This window comes from Procambarus clarkii, chromosome 22 (genome assembly GCF_040958095.1).
Source record: "Procambarus clarkii isolate CNS0578487 chromosome 22, FALCON_Pclarkii_2.0, whole genome shotgun sequence".
Lineage (NCBI taxonomy): Eukaryota > Metazoa > Arthropoda > Malacostraca > Decapoda > Cambaridae > Procambarus > Procambarus clarkii.
In genome coordinates, this window is record NC_091171.1 from 11,218,817 (window position 1) to 11,245,633 (window position 26,817).

Sequence of the window (26,817 nt, forward strand, 5' to 3'; positions counted from 1 at the left end):
GCTAAAACAGAAGATTTTTGGACCTGTAAATTTGTAGACCTCATCCTGGAAACATTCTTGTATCAACATGTTAAACAAGCTACGAGGATGAGGGAAGGGGACGTTCCCTCCATGCTAGATTTGATATTTACCAGGAAGGAGGAAGAGATATTTGACATTCAGTACCTTCCTCCCTTGGGTAAAAGTGACCATGTCTTTTTGGGAATAAAGTATGCAATGCGTTATAAGCTGGAAGAAAATAAGGAGGTTGAAGCAGTTGAAAAACCAGACTTCAGGAGAGGACATTATGGTGACCTTAGAAATTTTTTTCGTGAGTATAATTGGACAGACTTGATGCTAGGCAAAGAAGTGAATGAGATGTTTGTCAAGTTTTGTGAAATATATGATAAAGGCACAAACAAATTTATACCAAAACAGAGATGCAGAACTAGGAAACAGGATTGGTTCAATAGAAATTGCGAGAGGGCTAGAGACCAAAAGACACAAAAATGGAATCAATACAGGAAGAGGCCGAACCCCCAAACATACCAGCGATACAAAGATGCGAGAAACAACTACACGGCAGTGAGGAGAGAGTCAGAAAGAAATTTTGAAAAAGGGATTGCAGACAAATGTAAAACAGAACCAGGTCTATTCTATAAATTCATAAACAACAAATTGCAGGTAAAGGATAATATTCAGAGGTTGAAAATGGGAAAGAGATTCATGGAAGATGAAAAGGAAATGTGTGAAACACTAAACGAAAAGTTCCAAAGTGGGTTTGTACAAAATGAAATCTTTAGGGAACCAGATACAATAAGAATTCCAGAGAACAACATAGAGCACATAGAGGTGTCTAGAGACAAAGTGGAAAAAATGCTCAAGGAGCTCGGTAAGAACAAAGCAGCTGGCCCAGATGGCGTTTCACCATGGGTTCTGAGAGAATGTGCATCTGAGCTCAGCATTCCACTTCACCTGATCTTTCAGGCATCCCTGTGTACAGGAATCGTAGCAGACGTGTGGAAACAGGCTAACATAGTTCCAATCTACAAAAATGGCAGCAGGAAAGACCCCCTTAATTATAGACCTGTATCATTGACAAGTGTAATAGTGAAAGTATTGGAAAACCTAATCAAAACTAAATGGGTAGAACACCTAGAGAGAAATGATATAATATCAGACAGACAGTATGGTTTTCGATCTGGAAGATCCTGTGTATCGAATTTACTCAGTTTCTATGATCGAGCCACAGAGATATTACAGGAAAGAGATGGTTGGGTTGACTGCATCTATCTGGACCTAAAAAAGGCTTTCGACAGAGTTCCACATAAGAGGTTGTTCTGGAAACTGGAAAATATTGGAGGGGTGACAGGTAAGCTTCTATCATGGATGAAAAATTTTCTGACTGATAGAAAAATGAGGGCAGTAATCAGAGGCAATGTATCGGAATGGAGAAATGTCACAAGTGGAGTACCACAGGGTTCAGTTCTTGCACCAGTGATGTTTATTGTGTACATAAATGATCTACCAGTTGGTATACAGAATTATATGAACATGTTTGCTGATGATGCTAAGATAATAGGAAGGATAAGAAATTTAGATGATTGTCATGCCCTTCAAGAAGACCTGGACAAAATAAGTAGATGGAGCACCACTTGGCAAATGGAATTTAATGTTAATAAATGTCATGTTATGGAATTTGGAATAGGAGAACATAGACCCCACACAACCTATATATTATGTGAGAAATCTTTAAAGAATTCTGATAAAGAAAGAGATCTAGGGGTGGTTCTAGATAGAAAACTATCACCTGAGGACCACATAAAGAATATTGTGCAAGGAGCCTATGCTATGCTTTCTAACTTCAGAATTGCATTTAAATACATGGATGGCGATATACTAAAGAAATTGTTCATGACTTTTGTTAGGCCACAGCTAGAATATGCAGCTGTTGTGTGGTGCCAATATCTTAAGAAGCACATCAACAAACTGGAAAAGGTGCAAAGACATGCTACTAAGTGGCTCCCAGAACTGAAGGGTAAGAGCTACGAGGAGAGGTTAGAAGCATTAAACATGCCAAAACTAGAAGACAGAAGAAAAAGAGGTGATATGATCACTACATACAAAATAGTAACAGGAATTGATAAAATCGACAGGGAAGATTTCCTGAGACCTGGAACTTCAAGAACAAGAGGTCATAGATATAAATTAGCTAAACACAGATGCCGAAGAAATGTAAGAAAATTCAGTTTCGCAAAGAGAGTGGTAGACGATTGGAACAAGTTAGGGGAGAAGGTGGTGGAGGCCAAGACCGTCAGTAGTTTTAAAGCGTTATATGACAAAGAGTGCTGGGAAGACGGGACACCACGAGCGTAGCTCTCATCCTGTAACTACACTTAGGTAATTACTTAGGTAATTACACACACACACACACACACACACACACACACATACATTCTTGAAACCTACAACCTCTAGAAAATGAAATCATAGATTGAAGCTAAAGCAACAAAGGTGCCAAAAAAATACTGGAAAGAAAAAGTCCTAGCCTTGGACATTCCTCACGTCCAATACAAAAATATTTGCATAAAATTAATTTTTTATCCGATCGACTTCGGGATAGTTTCAAAATGAGCGCCTTTAGAGTGCGCACAATGTGATGCCAAAATAAAAGATTTAACATGAAACAATGTCAGAACACTTGAAAGATTGTAAATACGTTTTTGGTCAAAATTAAAAAAATGTTTGTTAAAATTCTATTTGTTGTGCTATTATTATGGGACTAGTTTTAAAATGCGCGCCTTTAGATTGCGAACAATTTGATACCAAAATGAAAGATGCAACACAAAAATTTATGTCAGAACACTGGAAAGATATCAATAATTTTGTGATGATGAGCTTCCAGAATTAAAATATTTGTTAAAATTCCAGTTATTGCTCTATTATTATGGGACTAGTTTTAAAATATACGCATTTTTATTGCAAACAATTTGATACCAAAATGAAAGACGTAACACGAAAATTCATGTTATCAAACTGAACGAGTATACACATTTGGTTGCAGTGTACAAATTGGTGCTCGTTCACGGGTAAATTTAGGCTTTTCTGCGTGGAGGCACTCCAGGCTTTTGTACATTATATTCATACACATCTGTAGGGAATTTAATTGTGAACACAATGATACCAAAACGAGTGACGTAGCACGAGAAATAAGGTGAGAAAAATGAAACGAGTATACACATTTTACTGATTTTGTGCGCTCACGGGTAACTTCTGCCGACTTTAGGCTTTGCTGTTGGGAGTCACGGCAGGCTTTTGGATATTATATTCATACACACCTGTAGGGAATTTAATTGCGAACACAATGATACCAAAACAAACGACGTAGCACGAGAATTAAGATGAGAAAGCTGAAACGAGTATACACATTTAGGCATCACCGCGCGCTTGCCCGCCCGCTCGTGGGGTCCATGACCTCTAAGTTGACCGCGCGCATGTTGGGTGAGCGATAGTGTTTAGGCCCTAGAAGGAAAGTGAGGGACTGTGTTTTTTTTTTTTTCAAGGTAGGGTATGGTTATTGGAGGCCTGAGGAAGCAAATTTGAGCCCTGTGTATGTGCAGGACTATTTTAAATATTTTAAATCTGCAACTCATGTATGTATGATTAGTGCCCTCCAGGCAGTTAGACCAAAATCATGATTTGTGCCCTTCAAGGGTTAAACTAGAGAACAAATGAAAAACTATACACCATCAACATTTTCCAACATACTTGTTTAGGACTTAATTTTCCAGGTTCCCAAAGAAGTTTGTCTTCATTTTCATAGGGAGGAGTTGCACCGTATGCTTGTAAGCCCTCTGGTACTTGAGCCTGGTAGGCTGAGCCAATCATAATAGTTTTATGCCAGTCCTCCTCCTCTCCAGAATATTCCCCTTCATCTTCCTCTTCCTCTTCACTTTGTTGCCGTGAGCTGCCTGTCGATAGGATTCCCAAAGGTCTGTGACCTGTAATTTCAAACAATTTAATTACTAATTAATTTATTAAAACATTTTTGTTAAAAAAAATAAATATGTGGAATCAGTACTGAATTAACAGTACAGTAGTAATAACAGAAAAAACATTTAAATCTTACATTCCTGCTGATCACTGACAAGCTATCAATCAAATCCCATGCCTTAATGCCTTAGCCTCATCTTGAAAAATAATAACTTAATGAATTTAATGATAAACAGAAGTCTTTTATACAAGCAAAGAACCGGCAAAAATTTTAATTAAAAGGTACCATAATATTTTTAGCAAGAAAAAAAGTGTAAACATGTGGGCACAAGTCTTGAGAATGCTCCAGAACAGCGTTCAGATGCCACTAACATATATGTAGCTTAAGGTCAGAATTTAAATTATGACAAGAGAGGTATGTCAAGGTCAATGATATAAGCACCAAAGTTGACACTTCACATAAACAAGTTATGACTCACCTATGGAGTATCTATAATTCACCTGTACAAAACTAATGCTGCCATCTTTATTTCCTGTCTGATGATGAACCTAGATTCATCACTGAGAACCATAGATGCAATTCATAAAAAAAAAACATCGTTGAAAGTAACGAAATGCCACTTTCTGGGTAAGCCCCAGAGGCTCCCTGGAGCTATCGGACTGATATATGCTTATTAGTCCGGGTTCATCAGTCAATTGGAGTTCAGCCTATCAGGGGACTACGAGTCAGAACATGGCCCCCCTCAGAGAGGCAAGGGGAGCAATATCCTATGGAATCCCCCATGTATTTAGGGGAATTCCATACCTGCCATCAACCGAGGTTAGCATCCAGCAAGGAAGACAAAACAAGAGAGATCCTCCACATGGTACGAAAAATTGCAACCGAAGACCGAACAGAAGCACATAGCGCCGCACAATACAAGGCGACAGCACAGTGGAACCTCAGTTCTCGTAATTTTCGGTATTCATATTAAAAATTTGATTCGGTACTCGTGTTTGCCATGGTATTCAGATTTTTTTTTTTATACAAGTCAAAGTCCACCAAGCACTTGACATCACGGCGAGGTTCGATTAGTATACCAGTGTCCTGCCATGGTCATGACTGTGCTTGAATTCTTTCTGAAGAATTTAATTGCTCTGGGGCCTTTTTTATTTTCTGAACATAAAAGTAATTGTTATATATCATGCAAAGGGTTTAAAGAAGGTCAGTGGTAAAGTTCAACCAAAGAGAACAACTGTGAGGATGACCATAGAGCAGAAAGAAGTGATAATTCGTAAACATAAAAATGGTACATGGGTTGTTGAACTAGCTAGGCAGCATAACAAATCTTCAGGAAAGGAAGAGGCAGTAGAGGATGTCCCTTCATCAACAATTAAGAAATGGTGTACAATATGGGAATAAATGCAATGTTTTGTTGAAAAGTGTCACCCAAATAAAGCCATAGCAGGCCGTTGTGTTAACCTTTTTAATGACAACGTGATGTATGCAGACAAAATGTAAGGTAGAGTATACCCCCAGAAAAGTCATCACCGCCTGATGTTATAATGGAAGGGGACACCCCTTCCAAACATTAATACCTGCCCCCCCCCCCCCATATGCCAACAAGAGTCCTCCATAAAGGTAAGGCACCTATAAGTAGTTTTCTGTATAAAATGTATTTTTTAGTTAATATTATTTTGGGGGTGTGGAACGGATTAATTCAATTTACATTATTTCTTATGGGGAAAATTCATTTCGGGTTTCGTAACGTCTCTGGGAACGGATTAACTGCGCTGTACATATTTGACATCAAATGACGGTCCTGAAAAAGTAAAAAAAGAAAGGACAAGACAACCCGATCAGAGATAAAAGACGACCTACGAAGAGAGAAAATGCCGAAAAAAACGCCAGGAAACCTCATACTGTCGCTGAGACAAAGCTCTCAGGTGGGACACCATCAACACAGCCACCTGATCACCATACAAATGGTGATAATCCCATGTCAAAAAGGCCAGATGCGAAGAGTGGAGGAGAAGACTGTGTGCAGACGATGAGTCACAATAACGTGGCTAAAGTATGTTGACCAGACCACACACTAGAAGGTGAAGGGACGACGACATTTTGGTCTGTCCTGGACCATTCTCAAGTCGATTGTGATGAGGAAGTAGATGCAGGCAATAAATAGGCAAAAGAAAGGTGAGGCGCAAGGTAAGGTGTAGTAAGAGGGGATAGTAGTAGGAAAAAACTGCAGAGGGCCTATTAGCCCATACGAGGCAGCTCCTATTATAACCACCAAATGAGAAGGAGATAGGAATAAGAAGAGGATAGCAAGGGAACGTAAGAGAAAATAATGAACAGAAAAAGAAAGAGAAGAGAGAAAGCAAAAAGAAAGATAAATAAAAGGGTAAGCTTATGTTAGGTCACGTTTGTTAGAAAGATTAGAGCATTTGAGTATATACTGTGAAAGGGAAGAGTCCACAGCAACAAAGCCAGGACTGAAGTTCATGTTGGGTACATTGTGTATTAGAGCCGATTCAACAAGACGGCGTCTGTGTAGAGTAGAGGCAGGAAAGATTATTTTGGAGGAAGACCAATCAATAGGATGATTAGAATCCCTCACATGACAGAAGAGAGCATTGTTAGTGTCTGCAGACTTAACACTTCTCTTGTGTTCTTTAAGTCTGTCATTCAGTGTATGGCCAGTTTCGCCAAAGTATTGGAGAGGACAAGACGAACAGGAAATAGAGTAGACACCAACAGCATTAGAAGCAGGAGGAGCAGTGTGAACTAGATTGCTACGAAGTGTGTTAGTTTGTCGAAAGGCAAGAAGACTGTGTGCTGCTGTGCACCAGACAGGCCTGATCCAATGGAAGAGGCAGAGCCGCTGAAAAACGCCCCTGGTTCGGACACCGAATAAGCAGCGCCTGAAACCAAAGCTAGGCGGCCACCAAGGAGCCACGAGGACTACTCTCCTGTGGTAAGACTCCCAACTGTGCCAGAACTAAAAGCAACAGCTGGTCCGGAGGGGAATAGGTACAGGGAACCCAAGCTCGACTAGTCCTGCCGAAAGGCGTCCACCACGAAAGCTTTGCAGCCGGGGAAGGGCGTAACATATATCTGGAGATGCCTCAACCACGCCGAAGTGAAGATGTCTACTTCCGAGAGTCCATACGTCCGGCAGAGCCAACAGAAGAAGTCGGCGTCAACAATCCATTCTGCAAATAGGGGAATAAACCTAAACAGGCCATCTGCCAGGACGTTGCACACTCCCTGGATATGAACCAGGGAGAGCCAAACGCAGAGAAACCAGCAGACGAGCCACTTGAAGTGACCAGCCCCAAAGAGGCAAGGACCGAACAGCACCCCCGCAGTTCAGGCAATGAACCACCAGATGACATTCTGAGTGGAGCAGGATGGTCGAACCCCGAGCGATCCGAACCTTCCGAAACGACAGCCACACCACCGCAAACTCCCAAACCATGCTGTGAGCCTAATAAAAGGATAGACCCCACTGCCCCTGGAGAGCACTGGTCACAAAAACCGAGCCGAGAGACAACGTGTCCGTGAACACGTCGAGCGAGGGCTCGGGTAGGTGCCAAGGCACTGAACCCCTAAAAACTCGAAGAGAAAGCCGGCAACGCAGCAACCGACGCAAGGCCCCCGGAGACCAAACACAGCGGTCGCGAGAGAGGCAGAAGGAACCATAACAGATGCCGAAGCCAACCCCAACCCAGCGGGAAAACCAGCACGGCAAAGTTCAGACTCCCACACAACTACTCGAGCAACTGCCGAGTGACCCGGGACCCCCAACCCTCCCCCACCAAAAACAGCTGAAGGCGGGACCGCAGCCACAGCAATGCCCCCCAGAGGTAGAGACAAGGAAGTGGTCCGAGAGTCCCAAACAAGACCCAGCCAGGTCCGAACCTGGGATGGAACCAGACAGGACTTCTGCCAGTTCACCAGGAACCCGCACCCGGTGAGCTGGGAAAGAACCAAACACCTTGCAAGCAGACAAGGGTGGGTTCCCGGGGCTGGGGTGGGGCTCACATGAGAGGCCTCAGGCCCCGTTGGTCCCCGCCGGGGTGTTTCTAACCCTCTGGGGGGGGGGGGGGGACTTGCAGTTTTGTGGTGTGGGGTTTTCCGTTCCCCCTCTCCGCATGTGCTTTGTGGGCGTCGGCCCCTCCCTGGGCTGGGTTTCCTTGTCCGTTGTACCCGTTGTTTCCGTCCTGTCGGTGGGTGCTTTTCTACGATCTTCGCCCCTTTTTCCGGGACGGGCCTTCTTCCGTCATGTCCCCCTCTTCTTGGGGTTTCTGCATGACTTTTGGTCTTGGGTGCGACGGGGTTTTGGGGCCTTCGTCCTTTGTGTTTGCTTCTTTTTGTTCTCGAAGGTTCGGGACTGTTTTGCTCCTTCCCGTTTTCTGGTGCGTCTGTCGTCATTTGGTTGAGCTTCCCTCCGGTCCTTTCTAGGGCTTGTGGGTCCTCTTCCCAGCAGCTTCTGGGTGTTGGCCTTTTTGTTCTTTTGTGAATATCTCTTCTCTTCACACTGTCTCGGCGCTCCTAGTTTTCCTGGGAGCGATTTTGCTCCTCCTAATGAGTCTTTTCGCTCCTGCCCTTCTGCGGGATGTTGGTGCGGGGCGGCTCCTTATGCGAGTTCCTTCCCTGTCAGCTGCACTTGAGGAGGTGGTCTTGCACACTTGTGGCATTTTCGTTTTGGTCCTGCATTTTCTTTTCCCTCCTGGGGCTGTCATAGGATTGGCTTGCGGAGGATGTAGAGGCGCTTGGGGCCGTTCCTGGGTCTGGCACCTTGGTTTCTGCTGCTAGCTTTCGGTATTGATATTCCTTCTGCGCCGTTTCGCAGGTTGTATCGTGCGTTGTTACACCTCCGGCCTGCTTATGCACTGCCTGTGGCGTCCTGGGCTTTGGACAGGGTGCTCTCCTGTTTTTCTTCTCCTTGGTGGTTGTGGCTCCTTGGGGTCAGGTTTGCTTTGCCTCGGTTTTCTTTTTGTGTTGGCATTCGCCTCTGGGGGCCGTGTGGCAGAGCTTCTTGCTCTTCTCAGGCGCAGTGGTTTTTGGCTCCTATGGTCGTGATCATAGGTTTTCTTCGTCTGCGGCTGTTCTCCCTTTTTTCTGGCGAATGCTATACCTTGGGTTGTTGTCTCGACTTCGTGTTGTGGAGTGATTCTCCGACCGCCTCCCGGGTATGTCCCCTTGTTTTTTAGGTAGTCTTTGGTGAGGTAGCTCCGGGAAGCTGTAGGGGCTCCCCCCAGAAAACCAGCGTTGAATGTAATGAAAAGCCATTTTCTGGGTGAGTCCCGGAGGCTCCCCGGCACCCTCCCGCCCTCTGGTCGGCGAGGTTTTTTCAAGGTTTTGATATCCAGCCTCAGAACTGGGGCGGGGATCGCCGGCGCGGGGGTCTGGGGCTCCCCCTTCCCCCTCCCGGGGAGGGGGAAGCTGCGCAGACATGCGGCATGGCTCGCGTGACGTCATGCTTGTTAGTTCGTTTTCCTGGGGGAGTTCTGTCCACTCGTTTGTTGATTTTTGTTGTTTAACCAGAATAGGGGTTTGTTTTGTGGCGCTTACCTTTCTGGGTGCCTGTCCCGGTCGATGGCAGATATAGAATGCTCTAAATCACATGTGCATTTCTATGGGCCATTGCTCCCCGTGCCTCTCTGAGGGGGCCAGGTTCTGGCTCGTGGTCCCCGGTAGGCCTAGAACTCCACCCACATCGACTGATGCAAAATAGTTAGGGTATCCATATCAGCCATGGATAGCTCCGGGGAGCCATAGGGGCTCCCCCCAGAAAAGAAGGGGGTTTACTGGTGTAAAGACCCAGAAGCCTCGGCTGGAGGAACAGGCTCGAATGCGTCCATCGCCAACACAAATGATACCGGGTTGATACCTGGTTGATGGGGTTCTGGGAGTTCTTCTACTCCCCAAGCCCGGCCCGAGGCCAGGCTCGACTTGTGAGAGTTTGGTCCACCAGGCTGTTGCTTGGAGCGGCCCGCAGGGCCACGTACCCACCACAGCCCGGCTGATCCGGAACTTCTCTTAGAAAACCGTCCAGTTTTCTCTTGAAGATGTCCACGGTTGTTCCGGCAATATTTCTTATGCTCGCTGGGAGGACGTTGAACAACCGCGGACCCCTGATGTTTATACAGTGCTCTCTGATTGTGCCTATGGCACCTCTGCTTTTCACTGGTTCAATCTTGCATTTTCTTCCATATCGTTCACTCCAGTACGTTGTTATTTTACTGTGTAGATTTGGGACTTGACCCTCCAGTATTTTCCATGTGTATATTATTTGGTATCTCTCTCGTCTCCTTTCTAGAGAGTACATTTGGAGAGCTTTGAGACGATCCCAATAATTTAGGTGTTTTATCTCGTCTATGCGTGCCGTATATGTTCTCTGTATCCCCTCTATTTCAGCAATCTCTCCTGCTCTGAAGGGGGAAGTGAGTACTGAGCAGTACTCGAGACGGGACAGCACAAGTGACTTGAAGAGTACAACCATTGTGATGGGATCCCTGGATTTGAAAGTTCTCGTAATCCATCCGATCATTTTTCTGGCTGACGCGATATTTGCTTGGTTATGCTCCCTAAACGTTAGATCGTCGGACATCATTATTCCCAAATCCTTGACATGCTGTTTTTCTACACTATGGGAAGATTCGATTGTGTTTTGTACCCTGTATTATGTTTCAGATCCTCATATTTGCCGTACCTGAGTACGTGAAATTTATCACTGTTAAACATCATGTTATTTTCTGCTGCCCAATCAAAAACTTTGTTGACATCTGCTTGTAGTTTTTCAATGTCTTCAGCAGAGGTAATTTTCATGCTGATTTTTGTGTCATCTGCAAAGGACGACACGAAGCTGTGGCGTGTATTTTTGTCTATATCAGATATGAGAATAAGGAACAGTAGCGGTGCAAGGACTGTACCTTGAGGTACAGAGCTTTTAACATCGCTTGGACTCGATTTTATCTGATTGACTGTTACTCTTTGTGTTCTGTTCGACAGGAAATTGAGTATCCAGCGTCCTACTTTTCCAGTTATTCCCATTGACCTCATTTTGTGAGCTATCACCCCATGGTCACATTTGTCGAACGCCTTTGCAAAGTCTGTGTATACAACATCTGCATTTTGCTTTTCTTCTAGGGCTTCTGTGATTTTGTCATAGTGGTTGAGTAACTGTGACAGACAGGATCTTCCCGCTCTAAATCCATGTTGTCCTGGATTGTGCAATTCATTGTTTTCCATAAAACTAGAAATTTGATTCCTAATCACTCTTTCAAACACTTTTATTATGTGTGATGTTAGTGCAACTGGCCTATAATTTTTTGCCAAGGCTTTACTCCCCCCCTTGTGCAACGGAGCTATATCTGCAGATTTAAGTGCTGCTGGTATCTCCCCTGTATCCAGGCTCTTTCTCCATATTACGCTGAGTGCTCTCGCTACTGGTACTTTACATTTCTTTATGAATATTGAATTCCATGAGTCAGGCCCAGGAGCTGAGTGCATAGGCATATTATCAATTTCTCTTTCAAAGTCTTCCGAGTTTGTGGTAATATCCGTTATATTATCTGCAGCTTGAATGTCATTCATAAAGAAGCTGTCTGGGTCATCAACTTTCATGTTGTTTATTGGTGTGCTAAACATAGCCTCATACTGGCTTCTTAGAATTTCACTAATCTCTTTGTTGTCCTCTGTGTACGTACCTTCATTTGTAATTAACGGTCCAATACTGGTCGAGGTTTTGGATTTTGATTTTGCGTATGTGAAAAAATATTTCGGATTTTTCCTTATCTCTTGTATAGCTTTCTGTTCCAATTCCATTTCCTCAGACTCATATGATCGCTTCAACGTTTGTTCTATTTCCTCAATCTCCCTGCTTAGGCTTGTTTTCCTTGCTTGTGATAGTTGTGTCTGCCGAAGCATTTCCGTTATTTTTTTCCTTCTCCTGTACAGTCGTCTCCGTTCTCTTTCTAGAGTGGTCCTCTTTCTGCCCCTCCTCACAGGTACGTGCTTCAAGCAGACCTTGTAAGCTTCAGCTGTCAGTTGAGCTATTCCCTGTGTGGGAGTTTTGTCGCTTAAGACCGTCTCCCATTGAATGGTTGCAAGGTCTACATTTATTTTTTCCCAGTCAATCCTCTTATTGTTGAAATTGAATTGATTGAATATTCCTTCTCGCTTGTTGGGTCTCTTAGACCTACTACCGTTATTTATGCTAGTTCGCACTTCAATGAGCTTATGGTCTGAGTATGAAGTATCTGAGATTGTGATATCCCTGATTAGTTCATCATTGTTTGTGAATAACAAGCCTAGTGTGTTTTCGTTCCTAGTTGGTTCTGTAATCTGTTGATTGAGCGAGAATTTGTCACAGAATCTCAAAAGTTCTCTAACCTGTGGTTGGTTATTTCCCGGGTCATTCCCTGCTATGATATTTGTGTTTGCTGTTCTCCATCTTAGACTCGGTAAATTGAAATCTCCAAGAAAGATAATATCTGGAGCTGGGTTTGCTAGGTTGTCAAGTATGTTCTCTATTTTGTGCATCTGCTCTGTGAATTCCTCAATCGTTGTATCTGGCGGTTTATATATTAGAATAATAATTAGGTCTAGTTTCTCTACCTTCATTCCAAGTACCTCTACCACCTCATTAGTTGAATTTAGTAGTTCTGTGCATACCAGGTCTTCTTTAATATACAGACCTACTCCTCCATTTGACCTAGTTTTTCTATCACATCTATATAGATTATAATTTGGAATCCAGATTTCACCATCCATGTAATCTTTTGTATCAGCTCCCGAAGCTGCTCTAGTCTCACCACCAACTAAACCCCACCCCGACTTTGAAACCCTCAGATATTGTAGAGTTGGGAACGGGGGGAGCAAGAGCAGAGCTAACAGCAGAAGGACTAGGAAGTGCGGACGGAACTAAAGTCGAACGACTATCCCCTCCAAGTCCGAAGCCCCATAACCAAGTGGGGCAGCCTCAGGGCATCCATGTGAGCAACCAACCTAGCGAGCTGCAGCAAACAATACCTTGCATGCAACACCGAAGTCGCCTGTACCTGAATATCAATATCAGTGGAAGGGGTAAACTGGAGTACGATCAAGGAATATGACTCGCAAGACTCCGGGTCAAAGGTGCTATTGACCCAACAGGCAGCAAGATGGAGGCGAAACAGGCGAGTGTCACCCTGAGACAAGTGGACAGAGCAACTTTCAAACCCGCACTCGGAGAGTTGGAACTCAGAGGACACATCCATAGGCCCAATAAGCCCAAATGGGATTTTCCAGGGCCCTTAGGCTGACTGCTAAGGGAAGCCCAGGCAAGATACCGGTAACCGGTTAGGCCCAAACTACCAAGAGAACTGCTAAAAACTGAACCCCCTGCGGGGTGTGCAATTACAGGGGCCTAGCGAAGGAAAACACTGATACAACAAGTGGTGGATCAAAACCAAAGGGGCAGACCCCTCACCAAAGCAAAAGAAACAAAAATAAAAAGAAATCCTCGCCAATGCACAATGTCCCCAGAAGAAACAGAACCGGCCGCTGTGAATAATGGGAGACAAGCTGTACAGTACCTTGCGCCCCTACCAGCAACGACACCACCACCTACCCAAGGTCAAAAAGGAGCGATGAACACCACAGCTGGCCCCCAAGGGCAGCAATTGCCGGACAGCAAAAGACCCCATGGAAGTGGTTCCCGAATGCCCTGTGGAAGGTAACCCCTAGAACGCAAGGGTAGTACTTACAGGGCACTTAGGAAAGGTGGCCCTAAGCGCATACAGCCCCAGTACACTAATTTCACCAGGCCATTGCACCACAAACAACAGATACACCACAAAGATATAAACACTGCTGTCACTGAGGCCAGAGTCGATGTCTAACCCGAAGCGCATCAGTCAACAAACTGAGCTGTGGGTAGCAGGTGCGGTGAGTCCAAGGCTTCCCCCTGTCAGGGAGGGAAGGGCTGTGCAACAGCAGTGCATGATATTTGCTTGTTTGCTTGTTTCTTTAGATAGGGGGAGTTCTGCCTTTTTGTTCAGTCTTTGGTTGCAATTTTTCTTGCCATCTTGAGGTTATCTTGAGATGATATTGGGGCTTAGCGTCCCCGCGGCCCGGTCCTCAACCAGGCCTCCTTTTTGTTACACCCCCCCCAGGAAGCAGCCCGTAGCAGCTGTCTAACTCCCAGGAACCTATTTACTGCTAGGTAACAGGGGGCACCAAGGTGAAAGAAACACTTTGCTCGTTTGTCTCCGCCTCCACCGGGGATCGAACCCAGAACCTCAGGAATACGAATCCGAAGTGCTGTCCACCCAGCTGTCAGGTGCCTGTGGGGTGTTTTGTTATGCCTACCTTTTTGGGTGCTAACCCAGTTGATGGCAGACATGGAATACCCCCAAATACAAGGGGGTTTCCATAGGCAATTGCTCCCTTTGCCTTTCTGTGGGGGCCAGGTTCTGGCTCGTGGTCCCCAGTAGGCTGAATCCCCAATTGACTGATGAACCCGGACAAATAAGCACAGATCAGTCCGATAGCTTCAGGGAGCCGCAGAGGCTCTCCACAGAAAAGTACAAGTATTCTGTGACTCGAGAATTTCAGAATGAGACCTAACAACATGTGGATTTCATGCAGGTGCTTGTATTTCAGAATCAGTCTGACATAGGTTGATACTAGAATACAAGTAGGTACAGTGGTACCTTGAGTAACGAATTTAATCCGTTCCATGTTCGTCATGTGAAACGGACGTCATACAAAACGAGTGTCCCCCATGTAACCAGTGTGATGCACTGTGTTCATTGTGAAATTCCCCCAGTGTGCATGACATCAAATGTTCCCCAAAATATAATTTTTCTTTGTAAAATGATAAATTACCTTCCCTGAACATGTCTATGTAAAAATAATTACCAAATTCCACTTACTTTGGCTGTGAGGGCGTGGACAAGGTGCGCTGTGACGTCATCAGGGCCTGGTCGCCTGTGTGTGAAGCTCCCAGACACGGTCGTGCAGGCCATTCAAGCACCGCGTATTGCCACAAATATATTTTCAAATATTTTTTTCTACGTATTTCCAACGCGGTTTTATTTGTTTCTTTCATCGTATGTTTCAGTAATGTGTCCACAATAAATATTTATTGTCACAATATTACACGGTAAAAATTCACTAAAATTACAATATATACAGTTTCACATACTATTTACACAGTAACACACTGTATTACACACTCAGTACTTTGGAGGTGCGTAATAGTCAACGAAGTAGTCCATAGTACACAGCACGACTTTGCTCTCCTTGCACCAGCTACAGATAGATTTTCGTTTCCTGTTTCATCGTTCTGTGTGCTTGCAAATAACGCACTCGCATGCACCCTTGACTTTAGTACTTGTAGGTGGTATGTAACCAAGCTTGTAAAGCATAAGGTAGTATTGAAACGATTATAGGAAAAGCTCAATTTGTAAGGTAGTCTTACTCAGACTACCTGACTAGTTATCAGTCAGGAAGAGATTCAGCTAGCCTCAAAGAGTGTCCATCAGTCAGGAAGAGATTCAGGTATTCTTGAAAATATCTATGGACAACACCAGCAAGGAAGCCGCTAACACTGTTCATCTATGCTACTTGTATCAGATGCATTATCACTGAACGCAGAAAACGATTCATCTATGTATCATCTATATAAATTGGAGATGGCAAGGGTGGGGCTCAGAGCTACACCTGGATACGCTCACTGTATCATCCTCATAGGTGCTGTATCACTGGCATCCGACCGTTGTGTTAAGCCCTTATTGCGCCTAGCTTCACCAATGTTATGACCCTTACGTTCTTCAAACACCGTCTTTCAACACCGTGTTGGACAGGTGTTTGAGAGCCAGAGCCACGTGTGCCACAAATGGTTGCTCACGCCGTACTAACCCAACCAGCAGCCCTTGTCTTTCATATTCGCTATAGCAAAAGGTTCGTTCGGTGTTTGTTGGGTAGGCTGCTCCATTATGACAATCTTTCTTTGTTTCAAATGTGTTCCATTTGTTTTGTATTTGTCACTTACGTCTCAATAATGGAGCAGCCTACCCGAACGAACTGTTTCAACAGTTCTTTTATTTTTCGTTTTTTTTTTATTTAAGAAACATGGAGCAGCCTACCTGCCGACCACCGAATGAACCTTTTGCTATGACAAATGAAAAATAAATATTGAACACATTTGAAGAAATTAAAATGTCATAATGGTTTGTTGAGTGTATATGTAAGGTAGGCTTCTCCATTATTGAGACATAAATGACAAATACAAAACAAATGGAACACATTTGAAACCAAGAAAGATTGTCATAATGGAGCAGCCTACCTGCCGAACACGGAACGAACTTTTTTGACATTTGTTGTATATCAGACATTTCATTTCTTTTTTTCCTACAAAAACGTCAATGCTTTGCAACATCTCAGCAGTCACCCTTTTATATCCCAGCATCATTAGCATCTTTAAACAAGAACAACATAATTTATGTGCATCGCCGGAGGCGTCTGAGAATGTGCAAGCAGCAGTGCGACCCCACCGTGTGGTGTTGACGTTACTCAAACCAGCGTTCGTCATACGGGACGATTTGACGCCGAGCGGGCCGTTCATTACCCAAAATGTTCGTCTTTTGGGGCGATCGTTATGCAAGGTACTACTGTATATCTGTTGCATACCTGTCGATGATTCCGAGGATCAACGTCACCGCAGCCTGGTCTCTGACCAGGCCTCCCGGTTGGTAGTCTGGTCAACCAGGCTGTTCGATGCAGCTGCTTGCAGCCTGACATATGAGTCATAGCCTAGTTAATCAGGTATCCTTTGAAGGTGATTTTTCAAGATAATTTTTTCAAGATTTTTTAATTATATCTTGAACCAGTTCTTGAATGCTCTTCTAAAAGTATTCTTGTTTATGTTTTTGTATTCCGTTCCACACATTTTTGTGGCTTTTATCCAGTGATCCACGTATATATACATTATCCAATAAAATCAGCAGATTCCTAGATGCTACTATTACTCTGCTTGGACTCGTTCGTCTATAGGTATTTCTGGGAGTTTGCATTACTTACTGGTGCAGACCTGTAAACTGTCAGCAAAATTACTCGCACACACTGCATCACTATGTGAAGGAGTGTGAAAAGATAAATGAATTTAGAGACAGCTCAATAACAAATGTTGAAATGTGTAAATATTTCATTAACAATTATCTACTACCAGAAATTTTAGCGAAATATCCCCAGTTAACTAACTGTCGACAGTAAATGCAGGTGACTGTAACCCTTCCGCCAGTGCTCACTGGATGGGGGCTGTATAATAAATGAACTTAATTTGAAAATGATTCGTTTTAGCCTTTCCTTTCTGGTGAAGATTCCTTTTGGTTTCCATTCCATTTACCTATTTTCATTACCTTGCACTTGACTCGGTTGAACTCTTTTAAAGCCATTTTACCAACCACTCCTTTAGTTTGAGAAGGCCATCACTGGTAACCAGATAAGTATCGAAGATCTTAACCTATGAATATACCAGTTAAAAAATTATTCAACTTACATCTGAGTGACCGGGAAGAGGAAGGAGTGGGAGTGTCGCCGTTTGTATCCATGTCTGCATATAGTTGTGCCAATTCAGAAGTTTTTTCTCTCCGCTTTCTCTCCGGCTTAACTTCTGGTTTTATTTCCTAAAATGAAATGCAATGAAAAGATATAGATATCTGAATATTCAGATATTATCTGGAAATATTTTAAAAACAGTAAGAAAGTCTCCGAACATATTTATGTATATATATTGTATACAATATAATATGTGTAATAAATGTGTCTTTGAGACTTATGGGTCCCTACAATCAACCAGAGGTAGTACCCCCCCCCCCTATATATATATTCAGTACAAAAAATATATGTATATTATAATAATAATAATTATTATTATTATTATTATTACAATAATAATAATAATAATAATATTAATAATAATAATAAAAATAATAATAAAAAAAATTCATAGTGTTGGGGATAGACAGTCCGAGTGTATTTATGCACGTTAGGCTTATATCCAGGTCCCCTCCCCAAAGTCGAACTAATGAATCTGCCCAGGATGCAACCCCACAACATGCTGACTCACTCCTGGATACCTACTCACTGCTAGGTGAACAGACGAACACAGAATTCCGGATTGTAATTCGAGAATGAACCCGACTGTACTACCGGAACTCCTTAACCCCTTAACTGCGCCGCCTCCAAATATGACACCCTCCCAGTGCGTAGGAAATAAAATCTCTGGAAAAAATTCTTTTCTGTTTTGAAAGTGTCAAAAACCCTTCCCTGAGTATGGGTATAGTAACAGAAGGTCGAAATTGTACGTACTTTCGCTGCTATGGGGTCTGTAAGTTCGTGTGTGGCGTCATCATTCCCTGGTCCCCCGTGGTGTATGCCCCCCGGGGCCGGTGATTAGTGAGTTGCCGCGAATATATTCTTGTTCATTTTCTGCGCACAGTTCCAAATACATCTTATATGCTTTTACGTGCCAATCTTATGTATAATGAACACGTACACTATATTATGGCAGTAGAACAACCATACTGTCCAAATACACTGTGTTACATGCATGACACTTGTGTACACATATCCAGCACATATTTCCATTGTATCATGCTAATTTATGTATATATACAGTCTATTTACAAACTATACACTATCACACACTATATACATTCACCATCAACACACTCAGAACTCTGCGAGTGTCAGCTGCCACACCCTCACTCCTCCAACAACCAGTCTCTCCTTCACTTCTCCAACATCTTACTCGCCAACATTGCTCCTCCCACCATACTGTTATTGTTTAAATAACACTATTTACACATGTTATGTATACCTATCTTCATGTTTTATTCACCAGAACTATGCAAGTAAGCCGGTATTGTGACCAAACTTTACAGTGGCCACCATGCACTGCATGAGAAATCACACAACAGCCAGCAGACAACGCTACGATTACATCACCTCCCTCACCAAAATAGCTCCTCCCAACATACTCCTGTTGCTGTTACTACACTATATACACACATTGTGTATACCCATGTACAAATATGTTCACCATAACGAACCACTAAGCTAGTATGATGAGCAAAACAGGAGTGGCTGCCACACACAGTGAGGCTACCTCGATTCTCTCTCGCTCCCTCACCACAATTCTTCCTCCCACAATACTACGCACATATGTACATGGGTATATACACACACATTGTATATACCCATGTACATACATGTTCACCATAGCGAACCACTAAGCTAGCATGATGAGCAAAACAGGAGTGGCTGCCCCTCACAGTGAGGCTACCTCGATTCTCTCCCTCGCTCCCTCACCACAATTACTCCTCCCACAATACTACGTACAGTGCTTATTATCACAACAATTCTGCTGTTACCACAATACTGGTCACTAAATCCTGTAAATACATAATTGACCACAAGTTTATTTTGTAAAGGAACCTAAGTAGTGGTTGGAAGATTCCTAGATGGGCGAAATAATGCTGTGGTGCTGTGGCTAGCGATGTGAACATCGTGAACAGCATTGAATCATTAATATTTGAACATTGTACCCAGTCATTATCACACTCAGGCTCTTCTGTAATACTATCATGACTAAATAATACAAGTTATGTATATTTTTTTACACTATTAGGCGATGCTGTGGTCACAAGCTGAACAGCAGTGCTGTAAGCTCATGCTGCATGTGCCAGCCTTTGTTGCTCACTCAATACTGAGGCTCTCACACCCGGGAATGTAGACCACGATTTTTTTTTAAAGATGGCTTCTGTTTACAAGAGCCTTGAGGAAGCTGATGTGACCCCCATGTAGCCGTGGGAGTTTTGAATGGAATATGAAAAATACAAATACCCCCAGACGTGCGCCTGCAGGCATGTTGCACAGTTAAAGGATTACGGTGGGTGTGTAATACCATGCAGCCCATACCAAGAGGATAACTTCAACGGCATATGCCGCTGATGTTATCCTCTTGATATGGGCTGCAGGAGACAGATCTGGCTGGCTTGATATCAACCCCCAAGTCTTTTTCTTTCTCTGATTCTTGAAGTATTTCATCTCCCAGATGGTAATTTATATTTGGCCTCCTGCTCCCTACACCTATCTTCATTACATTACATTTGCTTGGGTTAAACTCTAACAACCATTTGTTTGAGAATTCCTTCAGCTTGTCTAGGTCTTCTTGAAGCCTCAAGCAGTTCTCCTCTGTCTTAATCCTTCTCATAATTTTGGCATCGTCCGCAAACATTGAGAGAGATGAATCTATACCCTCCGGGAGATCATTTACATATATCAGAAACAAGATAGGACCGAGTACAGAGCCCTGTGGGACTCCACTGGTGACTTCACGCCAATCTGAGGTCTCACCCCTCACTGTAACTCTCTGCTTCCTATTTCTCAGGTACTCCCTTATCCACTGGAGCACCTTACCAGCTACACCTGCCTGTCTCTCCAGCTTATGTACCAGCCTCTTATGCAGTACTGTGTCAAAGGCTTTCCAACAATCCAAGAAAATGCAGTTCGCCCAGCCTTCTCTTTCTTGCTTAATCTTTGTCACCTGGTCGTTGAAGTCTATTAAGCCAGTCAGGCAAGATTTACCCTCCCTGAACCCATGTTGGTGATTTGTCACGAAGTCCCTTCTCTCCAGATGTGTTACCAGGTTTTTCTCACGATCTCAATCACCTTGCATGGTATACAAGTCAAGGACACTGGCCTGTAGTTCAGTGCCTCTTGCCTGTTGCCCTTTTTGTATATTGGGACCACATTAGCCGTCTTCCATATTTCTGGTAGGTCTCCCGTCTCCAGTGACCTTCTATACACTAAGGAGAGTGGCAAGCAAAGTGCCTCTGCACACTCTTTCAGTACCCATGGCGAGATCCCGTCTGGACCAATAGCTTTTCTTACATCCAGATCCAGCAGGTGTCTCTTGACCTCCTCTCTCGTAATTTCGAACCCTTCCAAGGCCGCCTGGTTTACTTCCCTTTCTCCTAGCACAGTGACCTCATCTTGTTCTATTGTGAAGACCTCCTGGAACCTCTTGTTGAGTTCTTCACACACCTCTTTGTCATTCTCTGTATACCTGTCCTCACCTGTTCTAAGTTTCAATACCTGTTCTTTCACTGTTGTTTTCCTTCTGATGTGACTGTGGAGTAGCTTTGCTTCAGTCTTGGCTTTGTTTGCTATATCATTTTCATAACTTTTTTCTGTTTCTCTTCTCACCATGACATACTCACTCCTGGTTCTCTGGTATCTCTCTCTGCTTTCTGGTGTTCTGTTATTCTGGAAGTTCCTCCACGCCCTTTTGTTCAGTTTCTTTCCTTCCAAACATGCCCTATTTTACCATGGATTCTTCTTTTGCTTCTCGGATTTTTCCCTTCGGGCCGGGATGAACCTGTTTACTGCCTCCTGACACTTTTGGGTAACATAGTCCATCATATCTTGTACAGACTTATCTCTGAGGTCTGTATCCCAAGGTATTTCGCTTAGGAAACTTCTCATCTCTTCACAATTCCCCTTTCGGTATGCCAGCCTTTTGTTTCCTAGTTCTTTTTGGGGGAGATAATTCCTAGCTCTACCAGGTACTCAAAGTTCAATACACTGTGATCACTCATTCCTAAGGGTGCTTCCATCTTAACTTCCCTTATATCCCACTCATTTAGGGTAAATATCAAATCAAGCATTGCTGGCTCATCTTCTCTCATTCTTGTTGGTTCCTTGATGTGCTGGCTTAGAAAGTTTCTTGTTGCCACGTCCAGCAGCTTAGCTCTCCATGTTTCTGGTCCTCCATGCGGGTCTCTGTTCTCCCAATCTATCTTCCCATGGTTGAAGTCTCCCATCATTAGTAGTCCAGATCCATTCCTGCTAGCAACAGAAGCTGCTCTCTCTATTATGTTAATGGTGGCCATGTTGTTTCTATCATATTCCTATCTGGGTCTTCTGTCATTTGGTGGTGGATTATATATGACTACGACTATAATTTATTGCCCTCCAGTTGTTATGGTACCTGTTATGTAGTCACTGAAACCTTCACAGCCCTGAATAACCATCTCAAAATCCCAGCCTTTTCTTACCAGCAGAGCTACACTACCACCACCTCTTCCTTCCCTCTCTTTCCTCATAACATAATAGTCCTGTGGGAACACTGCATTTGTTATGGTTTTCGTTAGCTTTGTTTCTGCGAGAGCTATTATGTCTGGGGTTTCCTCTAGTACCCATTCTCCAAGCTCATTTGCTTTATTTGCAATTGCATCTATGTTAGTGTACATTGCCTTGAGGCTCACTTTCTTCTGTTCCTTCTCAAATTGCCTCCTTGGTGAGTGTTCTGCTGGTGGGGGAAGCTGTTCCATGGGTGTGAGGATTTGTGAGGTGGATAACAGAGTCTGAGAGGATACTGGGATGAGGGGTGGGGGGGTCAAGTGAAGGGGGAGGGACAGGGAGGGTATGGGGTGAAAGGGGAGGGAGAACAGGAAGGAAAAGGGGGGAGGGGGGACTTGGCAGGAGGCAGGAAGGGGTAGAAGGGTGGGGATTGGGTGTGGGGGGAGGGAGATTTGGCTGAGCATTTGAGTGGGGGCAGGGAGGGTTTAGGGTAGGGGGGTTTTCTATGCAGAGGGTGGTGGGGTTGCCCTATCCGATGGTGTTACCAGGTAGCTGGTTATGGGTTTCCCCCTCGCTCCTGGGGAAGTTGTGTTGGGAGCTATGATTTCCTGGTTTTCCCCTCTCGCCCTACGCCTCTTCCTTGCTTCTGCCGCCATGGTTCTCTCCTCCCTCGTCATGTCCCTCTGGAGGAATACATTTTTGAATTCTCCCACATTTTGCAGGTAGTTCTTCCTTGTTAGAATCTTCTCCTTTGTGTTCTCCTTTGCAAACACTAACTTTATCACACAGTCTCGGTCTTTGTTGTACCAGCCTAGCCTGAAAACCTTCTCAATGCTATGTTCAGCCCCTTCCATGTCTAGTGCCTTCAGTATTTCATTCACTGCTGCTTTGTCCTTATCATTCCACTCTGTCCTATTGGAGCCTTCCTGCTCTTTAATACCCACAGCAACCACTGATCTTTTCCTTTCCAGCAGCTGGCTAGTGGAACGTGCAGCCTCCGGGCACGTGCGTGTGTGTGTGTGTGTGTACTCACCTATTGGTGCTTGCGGGGGTTGAGCTCTGGCTCTTTGGTCCCGCCTCTCAACTGTCAATCAACTGGTGTACAGGTTCCTGAGCCTATTGGGCTCTATCATATCTACACTTGAATCTGTGTATGGAGTCAGCCTCCACCACATCACTGCCTAATGCATTCCATTTGTCAACTACTCTGACACGAAAAAAATTCTTTCTAATATCTGTGGCTCATTTCGGCACTCAGTTTCCACCTGTGCCCCCTAGTGCGTGTGCCCCTTGTGTTAAATAGCCCGTCTTTATCTACCCTGTCAATTCCTCCGAGAATCTTGTACATATTGATCATATCCCCCTAACTCTTCTGTCTTCTAGTGACGTGAGGTTTAAGGGGGCTTATCACACTAAATTAAAAGTTGTTCAATTTGCTTATAAATTTTTTTATGAAATGGTTATAGAAAGGGCTGCAACTGGTCCAAGTTTCACCATCACACCCTAAACAGAAAAGGAGAAAAAAAATACACAACGTATTATGCAACGAATGTTCAACATTCTCAAATAATCTCAGGAAACACATGTGTCAACTAAAATGTCTACTATGTGCTGTAGAATCACAAACTCTTGTAATAATTGTAATATGTATGTGCAATATATTTATATGTAAAAATTTTTTTTTTCTTTTTTTGGCCAATTTTTTTTTCTCGTTTGTTATCAAGGGATTTGCATGAAACGTGCACACCTTGTTCAATGGATGCCTATCTGCAAGGGTGCCAATTATGAACGAAATCTGTCGAAGTCAAGCTCGGCTACAGGTGGCCGAACTTGGATCTTTATTTTACTCTGGAAAGTAATTTACAACTTCAAGGCGTTTCTCAGCTTTCATTTATTAATCAATTTACATGTAAATTACACCTTATATGTAGAGTTTGTGCTTCTAAAAACCTATTGAGACATTTTAGTCCAAAGTCCATTTGTTGATTTTATAAAAATTTATAAACATCATATATTGCATATTTTTGGAAGGGTAACTTTGAAAAATTATATTATTGCACTAAACACTTTCTTTGATAAAACTGATCAATACAATCTATTATTATGTGTTAGTTTAATATCTGAGTGTTATAGAAATGATTTTAGTTGACACTTGTGTTCCCTGAAATTATTTGAAAATGTTGAAAATTCGTTGTGTATTTTTTTTTCTCCTTTTCTGTTTACGGTGTGATGCTGAAACTTGGACCAGTTGCAGCTCTTTCTACCTTGAGGCTACCTTGAGGTGCTTCCGGGGCTTAGTGTCCCCGCGGCCCGGTCGTCGACCAGGCCTCCTGGTTGCTGGACTGATCAACCAGGCTGTTAGACGCGGCTGCTCGCAGCCTGACGTATGAGTCACAGCCTGGTTGATCAGGTATCCTTTGGAGGTGCTTATCCAGTTCTCTCTTGAACACTGTGAGGGGTTTGCCAGTTATGCCCCTTATGTGTAGTGGAAGCGTGTTGAACAGTCTCGGGCCTCTGATGTTGATAGAGTTCTCTCTCAGAGTACCTGTTGCACCTCTGCTTTTCAACGGGGGTATTCTGCACATCCTGCCATGTCTTCTGGTCTCATGTGGTGTTATTTCTGTGTGCAGGTTTGGGACCAGCCCCTCAATTATTTTCCACGTGTAAATTATTATGTATCTCTCCCGCCTGCGCTCAAGGGAGTACAGATTTAGGCTCTTTAGTCGGTCCCAGTAATTTAGATGTTTTACTGAGTGGATTCTAGCAGTAAAGGATCTCTGCACGCTCTCTAGGTCTTCTATAACCATTTCATAAATAAATTTATAAACAAATTGAAATTTTTTTACGAAACCCGTAATATGCCCCCTTAATTCCTGTAGTCTCTCCTCACAGCTCATACCTCTCAGCCCGGGTACTAGTCTGGTGGTAAACCTTTGAACTTTTTCCAGTTTGGTCTTATGCTTGACTAGATATGGACTCCATGCTGGGGCTGCATACTCCAGGATTGGTCTGACATAGGTGGTATACAAAGTTCTGAACGATTCCTTGCACAAGTGTCTAAATGCTGTTCTTATGTTAGCCAACCTGGCATATGCTGCTGATGTTATCCTCCTGATATGGGCTTCAGGAGACAGGTCTGGCGTGGTATCAACCCCCAGGTCTTTCTCTTTCTCCGAATCGTGTAGAATTTCATCTCCCAAATGATACCTTGTAACTGGCCTCCTGCTCCCTACACCTATCTTCATTACATTACATTTGCTTGGGTTAAACTCTAACAACCATTTGTTCGACCATTCCTTTAGTTTGTCTATGTCTTCTTGAAGCCTCAAGCAGTCCTCCTCCTGTCTTAATTCTTCTTATAATTTTGGCATCGTCAGAAAACATTGAAAGGAATGAGTCTATACCCTCCGGGAGATCGTTCACGTATATCAGAAACAGGATAGGACTGAGTACAGAGCCCTGTGGGACTCCACTGGTGACTTCACGCCAATCTGAGGTCTCACCCCTCACTGTAACTCTTTGCTTCCTATTGCTTAGGTATTCCCTTATCCACTGGAGCACTTTACCAGTTACTCCTGCCTGTCTCTCCAGCTTATGTACCAGCCTCTTATGGGGGACTGTATCAAAGGCTTTACGACAGTCCAAAAAAATGCAGTCTGCCCAGCCTTCTCTTTCTTGCTTAATCTTTGTCACCTGATCGTAGAATTCTATTAAGCCAGTAAGGCAAGATTTACCCTCCCTGAACCCATGTTGGCGATTTGTCACAAAGTCCCTTCTCTCCAGATGTGTTACTAGATTTTTTCTCACGATCTTCTCCATCACTTTGCATGGTATACAAGTTAAGGACACTGGCCTGTAGTTCAGTGCCTTTTGTCACCCTTTTTTTATATTGGGACCATATTAGCTGCCTTCCATATTTCTGGTAGGTTTCCTGTCTCCAGTGACCTACTATACACTATGGAGAGTGGCAAGCAAAGTGCCTCTGCACACTCTTTCAATACCCATGGTGATATCCCGTCTGGACCAACAGCCTTTCTCACATCCAAATACAACAAGTATCTCTTGACCTCATCTCTCGTAATTTGGAACCTTCCAAGGCCGCCTGGTTTACTGCCCCTCTCCTAGCACAGTGACCTCACCATGTTCTATTGTGAAGACCTCCTGGAACCTCTTGTTGAGTTCCTCACACACCTCTGTCATTCTCTGTATACCTGTCCTCGCCTGTTCTAAGTTTCATTAACTGTTCTTTCACTTGTCTTCCTCCTGATGAGACTGTGGAGTAGCTTTGGATCGGTCTTGGCTTTGCTTGCTATATCATTTTCATAATTTTTCTCTGCTTCCCTTCTTACACTAACATACTCATTCCTGGTTCTCTGGTATCTCTCTCTGCTTTCTGGTGTTGTTATTTTGTAAGTTCCTCCACACACTTTTGTTCAGTCCCTTTGCTTCCATACATGCCCTGTTATACCATGGATTCTTCTTTTGCTTTTTGAGAGTGAGAGAGAGAGTGTTTGTGAGTGAGAGTGTTTGTGAGTGAGAGTGTGAGTGAGTGAGAGTGTGAGTGAGTGAGAGTGTGAGTGAGTGAGAGTGTGAGTGAGTGAGTGAGTGAGTGAGTGAGTGAGTGAGTGAGTGAGTGAGTGAGTGAGTGAGTGAGTGAGTGAGTGAGTGAGTGTGAGAGTGAGTGTGAGAGTGTGAGAGTGTGAGAGTGTGAGAGTGTGAGA

The 26,817-nt window shown here is 43.7% G+C and overlaps 1 protein-coding gene across 15 annotated transcripts in view; it reads right to left on the reverse strand.

The window, feature by feature from the left end:
* The window catches only part of LOC123757399 (mesoderm induction early response protein 1), a 170,656-nt gene that overhangs the window by 79,831 nt on the left and 64,008 nt on the right, over positions 1-26,817 (reverse strand). For all 15 annotated transcript variants that reach the window (XM_045740983.2, XM_045740964.2, XM_045741000.2 and 12 more), the window contains 2 exons: positions 17,508-17,634; positions 3,748-3,980 (listed from right to left, as the gene is read on the reverse strand). In XM_045740983.2, the coding sequence (XP_045596939.1) occupies positions 3,748-3,980; positions 17,508-17,634 (360 nt within the window). The remainder of the gene's footprint in view (positions 1-3,747; positions 3,981-17,507; positions 17,635-26,817) is intronic.